General features: G+C 33.9%; 1 protein-coding gene across 4 annotated transcripts in view; it reads left to right on the plus strand.

The window, feature by feature from the left end:
* CNTN1 (contactin 1) overlaps nt 1–14,771 on the plus strand; it is a 292,784-nt gene that overhangs the window by 184,890 nt on the left and 93,123 nt on the right. For all 4 annotated transcript variants that reach the window (XM_081058561.1, XM_081058563.1, XM_081058564.1 and 1 more), the window contains 2 exons: nt 751–878; nt 1,184–1,359. In XM_081058561.1, coding sequence (XP_080914687.1) covers nt 751–878; nt 1,184–1,359 — 304 coding nt within the window. The remainder of the gene's footprint in view (nt 1–750; nt 879–1,183; nt 1,360–14,771) is intronic.

Here is a 14,771-nt window from a genome sequence, read left to right on the forward strand (position 1 = left end):
GAAATGAATGAGTTAATGGATATATTTCCAGTTGGAGACATGGCCCCATAAAAGCAGATACAAATTCCTGACATAAGGAGTTATCAGCTAATGGAACAATAGATAAACTAGTAAAACTGAAGTATGTCAGATGACATAAGTTATTAGGAAAAAGAACCAGGAAAGAAGGATAGGATGGTGTGTGTGACAAAGGATAGGATGGTGTGTGTGAGTGCACGTGAGCATGCATGCATGCAATACTAACTGGAATTATCAGGCAAAACAGTACTGAATGTGCCACTGTGCAAAAACCTGAAAAATGTGAGGAACAAATTGTGAAATTGTTCTGACCCTAAAGAACAATCAAAGGACTATGTTTTTTACTGTGCGTGAGATAGAAAGTCACTGGAGGGGTTAGAGCTGAAGAGTGACATCACTGAGCAGAAGTGTGACATGATATGACTTATGTCACTTATGTCTTCATGTCTGGCTGGCATGGGGAAAAGAGACTATGAGAAAGCAAGGGTAAAAGCAGGAGGCCGGTTAGAAATTACTGCAATATTCCAAGAAAAAGGTGGCTTTCTAAAACTTGTCAATGCTGAGAAAACTAAGTATAAACAAAGGCTACAATGCTTAGTCTTTAAAAAATCTTACTGTCAACTAATTTGTGTAAAAGGTACTATTTAAGAGATATTAAGGTTATAATCTGAGACAAAGAATAATAAAGTATCTTATTAAGATAATTTTATGATTTTTTTTTCATTTCAATAGAACACTGATTTGGGAAGATGGCAGCTTGGAAATCAATAACATTACAAGGAATGATGGTGGTATCTATACATGCTTTGCAGAAAATAATAGAGGGAAGGCTAATAGCACTGGGACTCTTGTTATTACAGGTAAAAAAGCATTTGATTAAATTTGTTTTGTTTTTTAGTTTGACATTGTTGAATTTCTATTGTACTATAAGAAATGTGATTCTGTGCTAAGTTTCTAAGACAGTGCACATATTGATGTTTCCATTTCAAAAGTCTTCTGGGCACATCTCTTGAATAAATGTTTCCTGGAATTTGAATTTGAAAACATCTTATTACACTGCACAGAGAAATCAACATACATTGATTTTTATTCTTTTAATGTACCAGGTAATATGGTATCTCACGTTCTTGAATTGTGCTTTACTCCTTTATTTAAAAATGTACAGATCCCACGCGAATTATATTGGCCCCAATTAATGCTGATATTACTGTCGGAGAAAATGCCACCATGCAGTGTGCTGCTTCCTTTGATCCTGCCCTGGATCTCACATTTGTTTGGTCATTCAATGGCTATGTGATCGATTTTAACAAAGAGAACATACATTACCAGCGGAATTATATGGTATGTGTTTAAAGTTTCATCTTACTAACATCCCCAGTGATCCCTACGCGTCTGCACTGCAACTTCTGTTAGTATAATCGTATACATGAGACCAAAAGGCAAAAAGCGCTTTTTGTGAGTCTCTTTATATTAATTGTAGTACTCCTGAACCTTTCTAAAAAATGGCCAGCCCTAAGGATTTGGGTAGAGATGTTAATAAACAAGTATTTTTTGTGATTTAGGTCCATTTACCCCTTAATTAGAATATAATTTTTATATTGATCTACTATACCTCAGTATATCTGTACTCTGCAGTTTTAGTGCCTTCACATTAACTCTAAAGGAGGTAAAAGCATAGAACTTTCCCTTCATTAGAATGATTAAGACATTTGTTTTATCCTTTGAGGGTAATAAATAGAAAGAAAATACATACACACACACACACACACACACACACACACACACAGAGGGTGCCAAATAAATGTATACACATTTTAAGAAAGGAAAAAACTGTGTTAAAATTGTGATACTCAATATATACCAGTAACAAAAGATGAAATCAAGTCACAGTTGATTTCTGCAGTTACAAGAGGTGCTCAAAGTGGTTACCATCAGAGTAGTTTTAATACAATTTTTTCCTTTCTTAAAATGTGTATACTTTTTTTGGCACCCTCTGTATATGTATATTATATATATGGAGGTTTTGAAAACAAGTCCATGTGATTTGAAAAGGGTTAAATTTAAATGATAGTGTTTTATTTTAAGAATAGCATATTCTTAACAAGTCCTATAATTAACCATAGTGATGTATTTGCATAGAAATAAAGAAAACAGAGGAAAAGACTAGGAAGTAATGCAAGAATAGCAACTTGACTAGAAACACCATGGTGCATTAATAGGGCTGTCTAATTTACAGTGTATTTAAAAGGCAAATTGAGTACTGCTCATTACAGTTTTCTTTACAAGTGTGACTATTTAGGAGCATAAAGACCTACATAGAATATATGCTTAGTTAAGAACACTTAAATTTTAGAAGTCAATTATGAATATGGCAGGAAAAGTTTGAATTTGAGTTAATTCTGAGTGATATATTTAAAGTTTTTAAAGTCCTATGAAATCTAGAGATCGGTATGTACACATTATGATAATATCCTGTTTTCAAATAGTCTAAGTCTTTCAAAAAATCCTTCCAGAATTTCCACTTTAAAAATCCAAAACAAGCGTTTAAGTCAGATTGTGTAGGACTGATTTTAACTAGATGGAGACATTTCTTCTTAAATTTTTATTAGATGATTCATAGAATAACTATTGTTGCAGCATCAACGTTTATGTCTTCCATATGTTAAGTGTAATTCCATTTGCTTTCTTTTTAATCTAACAGATTTAGCTATAACTGTCAATATATAGTAAATCCACCGATTAGCTTTCAGTTTCTGAACTAAACTTACTTTAAAAACTAACAACTGGGAATTGGCAGGAAACTATTTTAACATTAATCCGCATGGTATTTTTTTTCCTTATGTATCTGAAACTATTTTGATATGCTTAATCATAACTATGACCTACACTAGTAAAATTGATACTATGTTTAATAATTTCTTCAAATTGTGTTTTGTTTTGCAAGAAAAGCAAATAGCACTCAGTTTTTACTTATTTTAAGAACAGATAAAGTGAACCAGTAATCTTATTTTTAAAAATAAACTTGAATTTGCTCAGTTCCTTGGTATTACAAATAGAATTCCAAAAATATGACAACTGTAGTTTATATAAGTAGTTAATAGCTGCAGTGAAGTTTATGTAAATATATTTTGGGGTATAAATTGCCCTAAATGAAGCTGAAACTTCGTATGTGAAGCTTCTTTATGTTCTTTAAAATAATAGTTACGTTGTGTTGGTTGATGTAAATAAACATTTCAAAAAAAGAAATTAAGAAAGAAAGGGAGAGAGGGAGAAAGAGAAAACAGAATACTAGAATACTAGAATTACTAGAATACTAATTAAAACAAATAGTAAATTACATCATAAAAATGTAAAATACTTTGACCATCACTTACTGTACTTTTTCCCTTTAGACAGATAGACACAGATATTCATGTATTTGCCCTTCAGCTAATTCAGAGCAGAATCCTAACTGCAGGCCCATTGTCTGGACTCTCCAACTTAGGTTTCAGTTCAGTTCACCGAATAATGATCTATGAGTGGTAGAAAACATACTCGCTGGCTAAATATGAAACTTAATTGACTAAAAATATCAATTGCACATCTTTGGCACCTTGCAGATGGACAGATGGATTCAATTCTCTAAACACCAAAAAAGAAAAAGAAGATAAGAATATTTTTTTAAAATAGGTTATTAAACTTAATTCCATCTTTTGAACCTAAGAAACCTATAAGGCTTTCCCTCGAGTCTTCCTTCTCTTTTAAGGCAGACTTCAAAGTCAGACTTCAGTGCTAAACGTACGACACAAAATTTGAGCAAAAACACCACATGTGTTTGATCCGCCGTTTGGAGGATAGTCCTAATAGTAATTGCTTCTGGGCTCTTCCTGCCTAAAGCTTAGTGAGTGAAAACATAATGTGGATAGCAGGTATTGGGGACAGCAAATTCAAAGGAAGGAACATTGCTGCCTGCATGTTCCTTATCTGTTATTCAAGTTGCATAGGTGAAATATGTCAGTATATACTTTTTTGGATTACTTAAATAATATTTGATATTTTATTTAATTCTGGCAACATTTCAAGAATCAAATCTCATTTGTTCATTGAAAAATATTGTACTGAGCACATACCACAAGTCAGGAAAGGTGATAGACATTAGGGTGGATAAAGCACTGGATAAGACAAACACAGTCACTGATCCAAAATAAATCAGAGGTGCTCTATGCGTTCCAAGTTTCAGATATAAATGTTTTGGTAGCTATCACAATGATCAAACTGATGTTATTATCACCATTATAATTTAATAATTTTAATTGCTAAAATTAAAATCAGATGCTCCAATAAATGAGAGAATATAGAACTTAAAATGTAAACTTTTTATTTCAAGAGCCTGTTTTTATTTTCCAATGTAGTTTTAATAAGAAATTTTATTCAGTAATCAGGTATGCTTCAATTTTAGCTTGCTATTCTTGAGTTTGACCACCCTGTGGCAACCTTGCATAAGGTTTTAAATTTCACAATGTTGAATATGGTTTATGAAATTAAACAAACACATTTTCTTATATACTTATGTCTAAGATTGTGATTATAAGTGATTTTAAAGTTTTTATAAATTCTTAAAGAAATGCATATCTTCAAAAATGTATTACTGTTTACCTGATAATTATATAAATATAATTGGGAAACATGTAAAGAATAGCCACCTAACTTTTGACATCACTTTGAGTCATTTTCTGTCTGTTTTGAATTCACAAATACCATATGAGATGTTTGGAGGCTGTGCTACAACCAGACCTGGGCTCTAGGCTCCATGTTTTTCACTTCTTATCCATTCCATGACTCTGAGTCTGTTATTAAATCTCTCTAAGCTTCAAATTTCCCCTTCTGAAAAAAATGAATAATAATTCACTTACTTCATTCAGGTTACTTCATTGGGTTTGGGAAACTATTACTTCATAGCATTTTTGTGAGGATTCAATGAGAGCATGCCTAGAAGTTCTTGGCACAAGATCTGGCAGATTATAAGTGGTTATTATTAATATTCGTTATAATAGCGTAATTATTCCCCACTGAAAGTTCCTAAAGCTTTTGCCAGATAGTGTTTTTTGTTTTGTTTTGTTTTGTTTTGTTACAGATCTCATTTTTCGTAATTTAATTTTTGCACCGCTTGCTGTACTGGATATTGCTCTGAAATTAAAAGTCTCTGTATTTACTTGCTAAGGGCAATGGAGAGGTTATAAATAGTCAACAGTTATTGCGTACTTACTGTTTGACCAGCATTGGTTTAACTGTTTTTTCATGTATTTCTCAGTTTATCTTCATAGTAATCCTCTAGGGAACACATATTATTATTTTTCTCTATTTTTGAAGTGAGGAAAATAAGGATTAGAAAGGTTTAGTAACTTGCCCAAAGGTACTTACAACTTGCTAGTAGCAGAGGGAAGAGTTGAAAGCAGGTGGTCTGACTGCCGCCCCTGTGCTTTTTAGCACTTCCATTTGTAATCCATTGGTTAATGCACATGTCTGTATCTATTTAGGTAACTCCCTCCCATTGTTTGAACCATTGCAAGACTGTACTGTTCAGCTCAGAATTTCTCCTAGAGTCTTGTTTAATGAGCCTTTTATGTTCACTCAAAGTTACGTAATTACTTTATTTTTCCCATAGTATTAGCTACCTTTGCAATACATTGTAAATCAAGTCTATAGAGTCTCAGGCAGTCTAACTACAAAGCTCTAGGTGATTATTAATGATCCCCTTTAGCTAGGTAGGTATATGTGTGTGTTTGCAAGTATGTGGACATGCATTTGTTCTGACTCTATTGACACCATTCACAACAAAAGAAGACAGATTTCTTACCCTAAGGATATTTTTCTTTTTTTAAAGAAAATATTAATTATACTGAACATGTCACAAAAATATGTTAACTATGAGGCACATATATTTCATACTACAGCCTGTTATGAACTTGAACGGAAATTTTGCTTATGCAAGACATGCAAAGAGACATAGAGAAACAGTAATAAAACAGAAGTCATTTTGTTTCCAATTTCACTGTTTGTCTGCTCACTGTTGAATGAGAAAGTGAAGATTGTCCAGAGTTATTGGGGCAACTTGTTGGAGGAAGAAAGGTGGGTTGGGCAATAATCCTGACCAAGGCAAAGGTCAAATTAGAGCTGAAGAAAGCAGAGCAGGGGACCAGCAGGCATAGTGGTGATAGAAGCCCTAGAGTAGTGGTTTTAAATAGGGACCATTTTTCTCCCTAGGAACCGTGTGTGGAGACATTTTTGTTTGTCACAACTGCAGTGTGGTTGGAGGAGGGCTGTGTATTATGGGCATCAGTTTAGCACAAGTGCTGTGAAACATCCTATAGTGTTCAGGATATTGCCCCCCAACAGAGAATTATCTGGTCCAAATTGTCAAAAGTGCCAAGATTGAGAAACACTCCTCTCAAGGCAGATAAAAAAAGAGATTTAGGAATAAATGGACTGATCAGTGAATGGTTTTAAGCATGATGTGTTAGAAACAAAGAGAAGTTATATTATTCTGAGCAGATAAAAGTGCTGAAGACTAAACAAACAAATAAACAAACAAAGGATTAAACGTTTTCCAAAATAGTATGAGTAGAGAATAGATTTCATGTGTTTTGTGAATTTCAGTGTCTTAGATTTTGATGAGCAGTGGAAGAAGCTGCTCATCAGAAACTGCTCATCATATTTCAAAGAGAAATATGTGAAATATAGTTATTCCCCTGGCATAATACTGTGACTTACACAAAACTCCCACAGGCATTCTACCTCTGGCCAAATCTTTTCTCTGCCCTTATCAGTAATTAATTGGAAAAGAGGTAGAGAATTCTGTCATACCTCTCTTTTTGCATGTCCATTTGAACATATGACTTTTCCGGCCTCCCTTTCACTGCCCTAATAATCTTTAGTTACATGTAACTATTGTTTTTTATTTGCTCTTTACATCAATAAACAAGGAGGTATGTATCGATATTTACTCTATGTGTCTATACTTGGGTTAGCTTCTGTAGATCATCACACTTCTCGTGTAAAGACCATGTGAGCAGAAGTTACTCTCTATCACAGCGTCCCATAATCTAGTTCCTAGTAAGCATTTGTTCATGACAATTCTAAGTAAATGTCACTAAGACATATAGCAGAAAGTTGTTCTGCAGAGATGTATTAGCTTGGAGGAATCTCAAAAGTGCTTTAAAAATTAAAGACCCATTTGTTTTACATAGAATTTGCATTCTCCTTGCATATAAGTAATTATTCTGGCTCCTTATGCTTGCAAAACACAGTAAGTAGTTAAAAAAAAGAGGGGGAAATTAGCATGTAAACTTTGGTGTCTTAAGAATTTTAATATTTTACATTGTGGACTTTCATGTTTTATTTCTGAAATAACACTAACAATGTACTATTTCATCATTATCTATGCTATTCCCCACCCCCACCCCCCCCCAAAAAAAAACTACCTAATTTTTTCAGTTTGTTTTTAAGAATAGTACATTATCTAAAGATCTGGATTTCTTTTTTTTTTTAGTATATTAAAAAGCATTTGCCTTTATTATAAAAATGTAAGTTCACACAGTCTAAATAAAGCATGGCAAACCACCTGTAGGGTCCATGGATAAAATACAGATAACAAGCAGTTAAGGAGCATTCTGGTTCTTCTTATATAATGATCTTAGAACTGTTTTCCATGGGTTAAAGATCTGGATTTCTGTTCTGGTTTGAAAAATTATGTGAGTTTCGGCAAAATAGTTACTCTGTCTGAGCCTCAGGCTTCTTATCTGTTATATGAGGAAGTTGGGCTACATCAGAAGTTTTGAAAAACAACAACAAAAAGTTGTTAGCAGCAGAATCCTTCTTGCCAAGAAAATTTAAATCAGACTCCCCAAAATAAAAACAACAAAGGTCAGGTTGTCTTGATTGAAGAAATTATGTGCGTATGCATGTGCATGTGTAGGAGACTATAATGCATTGCCAAAAGCCCTAACCACACAGCCTCTCACAAAACAAAAAAACAAACAAACAAGAAAATACCTGATCCTTTCCTTTTACCAAGTGGTCCGTGAAGATCTTTAGAACCCTGAGGCTAATGGGGACCAATCTGAGAACCATATGAATTAAATGATATTCAAGTTTTCTTTCAACTCTAAAACATAGGTTCTAAATCCAAAGCTTTGATGTTTGTGTCCATGATTCAAAATGCTTACCAAAGACCTCAAGAAAATTTTCTTCTTTTTGAGTTTTAATTTAAAGTGTGTCAGTTTATCAAAATTGGACCCTTTAGCCATCAAACAGTCAAATTTAGCCATCAAACAGTCAAATTTCAACATTTTCATTGATTCCATAAATACTGGATGTGTTCTTAGTAATTATTCTCGACCACTTCCCTAATTTATTTAAGTTTTTATATTTCCAATAACATTTCATTTTCATAAGTTTTTAAGTCATATATATATATATATATTTGATTTTTTACATTAAATTCTAATGCTGATGCGTTACTTAAAATAACACTAACTTGGATATTAGATAATATTAGGAAGTTAGTGTCAATTATGTGTGAATATGGTTATGTGATTATGTAAGAGAATGACCTTACTTACAGATTCAGTATTATGTTTTGGGGAATGAAGTATGATGACATCAGTGATTTTTATTAAAAGATTCAACAGTAGACAGATAGTAGACAAAGAAAAGGAAAGAAAGAACTAGCTATCTAGATAATTAGATAAAGCAAATATGGCAGGAAGTTTCCAATTATTGAATCTAATTGGTTGTATCCAGGTGGTCATTGCACTATTATTTCTATATTTTTGTGTTTGAACATTTAAATAGGTTAAATATTAAAAAAGTAAATAAAAATAATAACATACAGTATTCTTCCTGCTCTGAGAAAGTAACCACTTTTACCTACCAAACTATGAACTTAAATCCCGTTGTTTGATCTGTAAAGCATTACTTTGGAAATAGCTTGACCTTGTAAAACCAGGACTGCATGTTAACTATTAAGCCTTCCACCACTAGCTTAACTCAAAATCTCAAATTCCTTCTCTCCAAAATGGAAATATTAATAGCATCTCCCTACGTATTATGAAAATCAAATAAGAAAATGTATGTAAAGTAGCTAGCACATTGAAAGACGTCTAAAAGGCATTTAATTAGATCAGGTATTAGCAGAAGTTTCATCGTAGTGACAACCATGGCAGTTGCAATAGTAGTAGTAGTAGCAGTGTTAGCAGTATTTGTAGCAGCTTGAACATCCAACATTTCTTGCTCCACATAAGGTAGAAACCTTTGTTGCCTCCCCTGAGTGTCAGTCACTTTACTTCATGGGAAATTAGGACAATAGTCCTTGAATTGCTCTTTGGCATCTCCCTTCTTGAAAACTGGGATGGGCATTGGATGTTTCCAATCTGTAGGCAATTGTTTCATTTTCCATGTTTGTTGATATACTCATGGTAGGATTTTAACAAATTAAGTGTGTATGCCTTAAAATAATTCTATTGGTATCCCATCTATCTCTGGTAAGTTATTTCTTTCAATAATTTTGGGTAGGGTTTTTTGGAAAACGCAATAATGCCGGAAAAAAATAGAAGGAGGCAGGAAATGAGGAAAACCAAATATGGGATGGGTTGACTCCATAAAAGAAGCCCATAGGCTTGAGCCTACAGGAACTGAGCAGATTGTTGAGGACAGGACAGTGTGAACACCACGCATTCATAGAGTCACCAGGGATCAGAGCCAACTCAATGACACATGACACACACTGACATTAGTAGCAGCAGTAGTACCAGCCTATTCATAGCAACAGTGCTGATAGTAGTTATAGTTATAGTTATAGTGTATTGCTTCCTCATCTGTAAAATGCAGTTAAGAATAGTACCTATCTCACAAGGCTGTTGGGAAGAGCAAGTGCGTTTATACGTGTAAAGTTTTTATAACAGTTCCTGGCACCTAAAAACACTTCATTAAATATTTGCTGTTAGTTGGTGTTGGTAATGGTGGTGTTAAAGTTTGCTATTGCATATGATGCATTTACTACACGTATTTCTTCTTTAACTCATAAGCCAAAAGTAAAAAATAAAATAAAACACGTGTTTGTGGATATAACATGTGTCATACATATACGATAATGTTTTGCTTATAAATTTCTAGAGTATTTTCTTTAAAGGATATACTTTCCTCCAACCTCCTGTATCTGTGTCTTCATTCTGAACTTCAACAGAACAAGACATGTTTCTGCTGACATATTGCCATCATGAGCTCTGTGCTTTATCTAGACCTTGTATGTACCATATTTGTACTGCATTGCTTTGTTCATTATGATTATTTCAATTTATTACTACAACTTAGTTATTCAGAGTCATTTATACTGCAGGAATGATTTTTCAGAGTTAGTTCATGGTGGAGGGGGAAGGAAGAAATGGGTATTTATACTTGGGAAGTCTTTTGATTTAAACTTGGGAAATTTGAAAGTGGTAAACCACATATACACTTTGGAACATCCCTGAGCTGTGCTATCACAATTTCCAGTATGTGATTCAACTCTCCTCATCTGAAGGGAAGTATTTTGTAATTCAGCCAAGCTGTGGTTTTTAGAGAAAATATAGAGAGCATTCGTATCTAATTTGTGGCCAGAATGTGCTGAGGTCCATGATCTTTACTTGCTTTGTAAGCTTTCTGTCGACCACGGAGAACCTCAGCTTCTCCTGAGGTATAAAAAGTGCTGGTACCATTTATAAAAACTTCAGGAAAGCTTTTATACATGCAAAACTACATTGGAAGTGATATAGTATATTTTTCCTTTGCTTTCCTTCTGAAGCATGTCAATGCCACACCTTCACCAAATATAGAGCAAATGAGAATAAATGTTCAAGTCATTTATTGCTTCATACAAGTAGGCCTATCATTACCCACCTAAGTCCTCATGTTTAAAAAGGAGCTGACTTTTAAAATGAGTTTAGCATTAAACTTTTGAAATAGTTGAAGAGTTTTTGGAGAGTTCACTCTGAAGATTAAGTATAAATTCAATAAAATATTTTGACATAAAATAGTTTGTTTTTCATTACATGTGAAAAATGTAAAAAGAATGACCCGTTATTACTCTCAGAATAAAATAAGTAAACAGCAATATGTCTCAACCTGAGAGTTTCGGGGGAAAAAGGATAGTGATTTCATTAACAAAAAGAGAATTTTAGGAATATAACATAGAAAAAAGAAAGTACAAAGGGCAATTATAACATCACAACTTGTTTATTTTTATGTTATTTTTCTTCCCTCAATTTTTAAATTTTAATATTGCATAAAAACATTTTAAATTTCTGAAGTGTGTTTTTATCCCAATCTGATCACATAGCTCATTGAAACAGTAGGAGTTTAGCAATAGGATTATCTTTCATTTAGACACATGAAGCAACCAACATAGTGAGTTCACGTAATGAAAGCACATAATATAACTAAGTGCTTTTTATGTTTATGCAAACATAATTCTTTCACAGATATAACTATTATAATAATTTTAAAATATTTTACTTAATATCTTTCCAATAATGAATATTTAATATCAAAGTGCAGTGTTGTTAAGGATGTCAAAGTACATTAAAGCAATCTGTTTTATAAATATATATAGTGTATAAATTATTTGATTTTACCGTAATTATTTTATATTTTTTCCACCAGAGAATTCCTCAGCAGTACGTGCCAATTCACCTTGATGATAGCTCAAGAAAAATTCTTTTATTATTACCTTTCCTATAACACAATTTTACTCTCTTTTCCTCAACTATTTTTGCAAAAAAGAGTTATAACTAATAAAGTAACATTTCTTTACCTCCTCTCTTAGAAGAATTCTGTTTAGCATGGTATGAGGAGTTAGGCCAAGTACAAAGTTGGGCACAGTCCCCATGATCATCTTCACTTCTGAAACCAACTACACGTTCCAGGGGTTGCCAAAACCACCCTCAGTTTTGATTTGCTGGAAGGAACTCACAGAACTCCCTGAAAGCTATTATACTCATGGTTATAATTTTTTTTATAGAAAAAGCATACAAATTAAAATCAGTCTAGGGAAGAAGTACGTAGGGCAGAGTCCAGGAGAAATAGCAAACACAGAGCTTCCATTGTTCTCTCCCCGTGGAGTCAAGATGCATTTCAGCTTTGGTGTGTAGTGATACTCACAGAGTATTGCCAACCAGCGAAGCTAACCTGAGCTTTGGTGTTCAGAAATATTATTGGGGCTTACTTACATAGGCGTAATTATTGATTACCCAAATGGTTAATCTCAGTCTCTAGGTTGATTAATACCACATGACCTTGAGTCCCAGTGTTGGTTTTTCTACCTTGGCCAGACCCTACTGTAAAACCATACAGGTATGGCTAACTCCTACCTGAAATCACATTATTAGATTGACCATTATGTCTCAAGATATCCAGGCAAAAGAAAAACATATGGATTACCTTTCAGAAGCTGAAGGCAAAGAGCAGGCTTCTCTTGGGGCAAGGCCAAACTCTTTACAAAATATATGGGTTGGAAAAATGGGTTTCAATTTTCTTATATGTTAACTGCATTCTTCTCTCTATGAATTCACACACTATTCCTAAAACATTTATATATCTTCATGAAATTAGTGTATAAATAATTTGGAATATATTATTAATGGATAGTTGATATCAATTCAGCTCTTTTAACATACAACATTATCATGATCTTACCTGAAAAAAATCGCATGACATTACTTTAGGTAATGGGTATTTATTAATTCATTTATGCAATATTTATTTGTTGACTTTCTCAGATATTACAATAAGTTATTTGCATGTAATAAGTAAGATTTAGTCCCTCCATCAAGACATTACAGTTTAGTAGAAGAAAAGAACCACTAAACAATATTAGTAGAAATAAATAGTTATAATGAAAATGTACAAAGGGCAACCCCTAACTCAGACTTTGGATTCCAGAGAAGAAAGGGGCATCTAAACTGTGACTTGAAGTTAGCCGAGTGATAGAAGTGGGAGATGTAGGAATCCAGACAATGCAAGAAATATGTACAAAGGTGTGCAGGAAAGAGAACAAATGATAAAGTGTAAGTTGTTTACTGTGGCTAGTGCAAAGGAGAGGATAATCGGAGAAGGCAGCAAGAGTACATGCTTTATCCTAACACCAAAATAAGTCATTATGTGCTTATGAAATGCTGTGATTGTCATGAGCTATGTGAGCTCACTAACGTAATTCTGCTTGTAGCTGTACAGAAGTTAACATATACTATGTTAAGAGCAAATGCAACAATTCTTGATAAGCAAGTTGACTAGTTTATTCAAACAATATATCTTTAGTGTTATGTTAAGGGCACTGTGCTGGTTCCTGGGTATGCAGCACATACAGCTGTACACGTATATACCACGAGGATATAGGCTGAATGAAACAGGCATATTTTCTTCTCCATTAAACTTACAGCGCTCCTGGGAGACAGACTTCACACATATAATTGTACAGATATTTAATTGCAATTTAGATATATAACACTGTCTTTCCCCGAAAATAAAACCTAACTGGAAAATAAGCCCTAGTATGATTTTTCAGGATGATATCCCCTGAACATAAGCCCTAATACATCTTTTGTAGCAAAAATTGATATAAGACCTGGTCTTATTTTGGGGGAAACATGGCATGACATAAGATAAAAGGTGCTAGGACAAAATATAACAACAGAGAATGGAAAGACTTCCTCGAGGAAATGACTTGAACTGGTATTGGCGGAGGGGAAAGGGTAAGTGTTTAGGTGACTGTGTTAAAGGAGTAGGGTCTAAGGGGGATCACATTTCAAGAGAGAAAACACGGTGGATAACCAGAGATCAGAGAGAACAAGATGCATTTAAGGTTCTAAAAATGGAATGTTCTTCTGGAGAGCAGAATGTAGGTGAAATGGTGGCACTAGGTAAGCTGGAATATTGGACAGAATCTGCAGAATAGGGTGAGGTGGACCTTGATAACACTTGTGGCTTTTATTCCAGGAAGGGTAAAGTTTTGAAGGGTTTAGTTTGTTTTTACAGAGAGGTGTGATTTGATCATATTTGCATTTTGAAATGGTCACTCTGTTTGCCAAGTAGAGAAAAGAATAGAGTGGGACACGGGTGGAGGTCGTGACCAAATAAGATAGAGTAGTTCAATGAGAGATGGTGGGAGCTTGGACAATGGCAAAGGCAGTAGTGATGAAAAGGAATGGATAAATTCCAGTCTCTATGATTGAGTTATAAGGAAGTTGAAGAGAATGAGTAGAGAATGTCCTCAAAGTGTCTGGAAAGTGTGTTGTCATAAATGACTAGAAAGCTTGAGTGTTTTGGAAAGGAAGGTCAAAGATAAACTAGAAGTCAAGTAAAATGAGCTGAAGAAAAAGGAACCAGATTAAAATGGATTGAAGGATAAGAGGTAAAGAAATGGAAAAAACTGAAAACAGAAAGTAAGGTTTTGGAAATAGTAATTGTCAGCATCCAAGCAACCATCAGAGAATTAAGCAGCTTAATATGAGGAAAGAAGAATAATGGTTTCCAGGGGATAGAAGAGAACAGAGAGAAGTCAGAGATGGGAGTGGAAGTGGGTACCAGCAAGAAGGGAGGACACTAGGAAAGGTGAACAACAGTGGGAAATGCAATCAGTAGGACTTTAAAGAATACTACTGTGTAATGGATGATAATTTTTAGTCTTGATTTGCCCTACCTCGTGGGATACAACCAGTTCCATCACTTTCAATTCTTCAGCA

Source organism: Rhinolophus hipposideros (assembly GCF_964194185.1).
Source record: "Rhinolophus hipposideros genome assembly, chromosome: 9".
NCBI lineage: Eukaryota > Metazoa > Chordata > Mammalia > Chiroptera > Rhinolophidae > Rhinolophus > Rhinolophus hipposideros.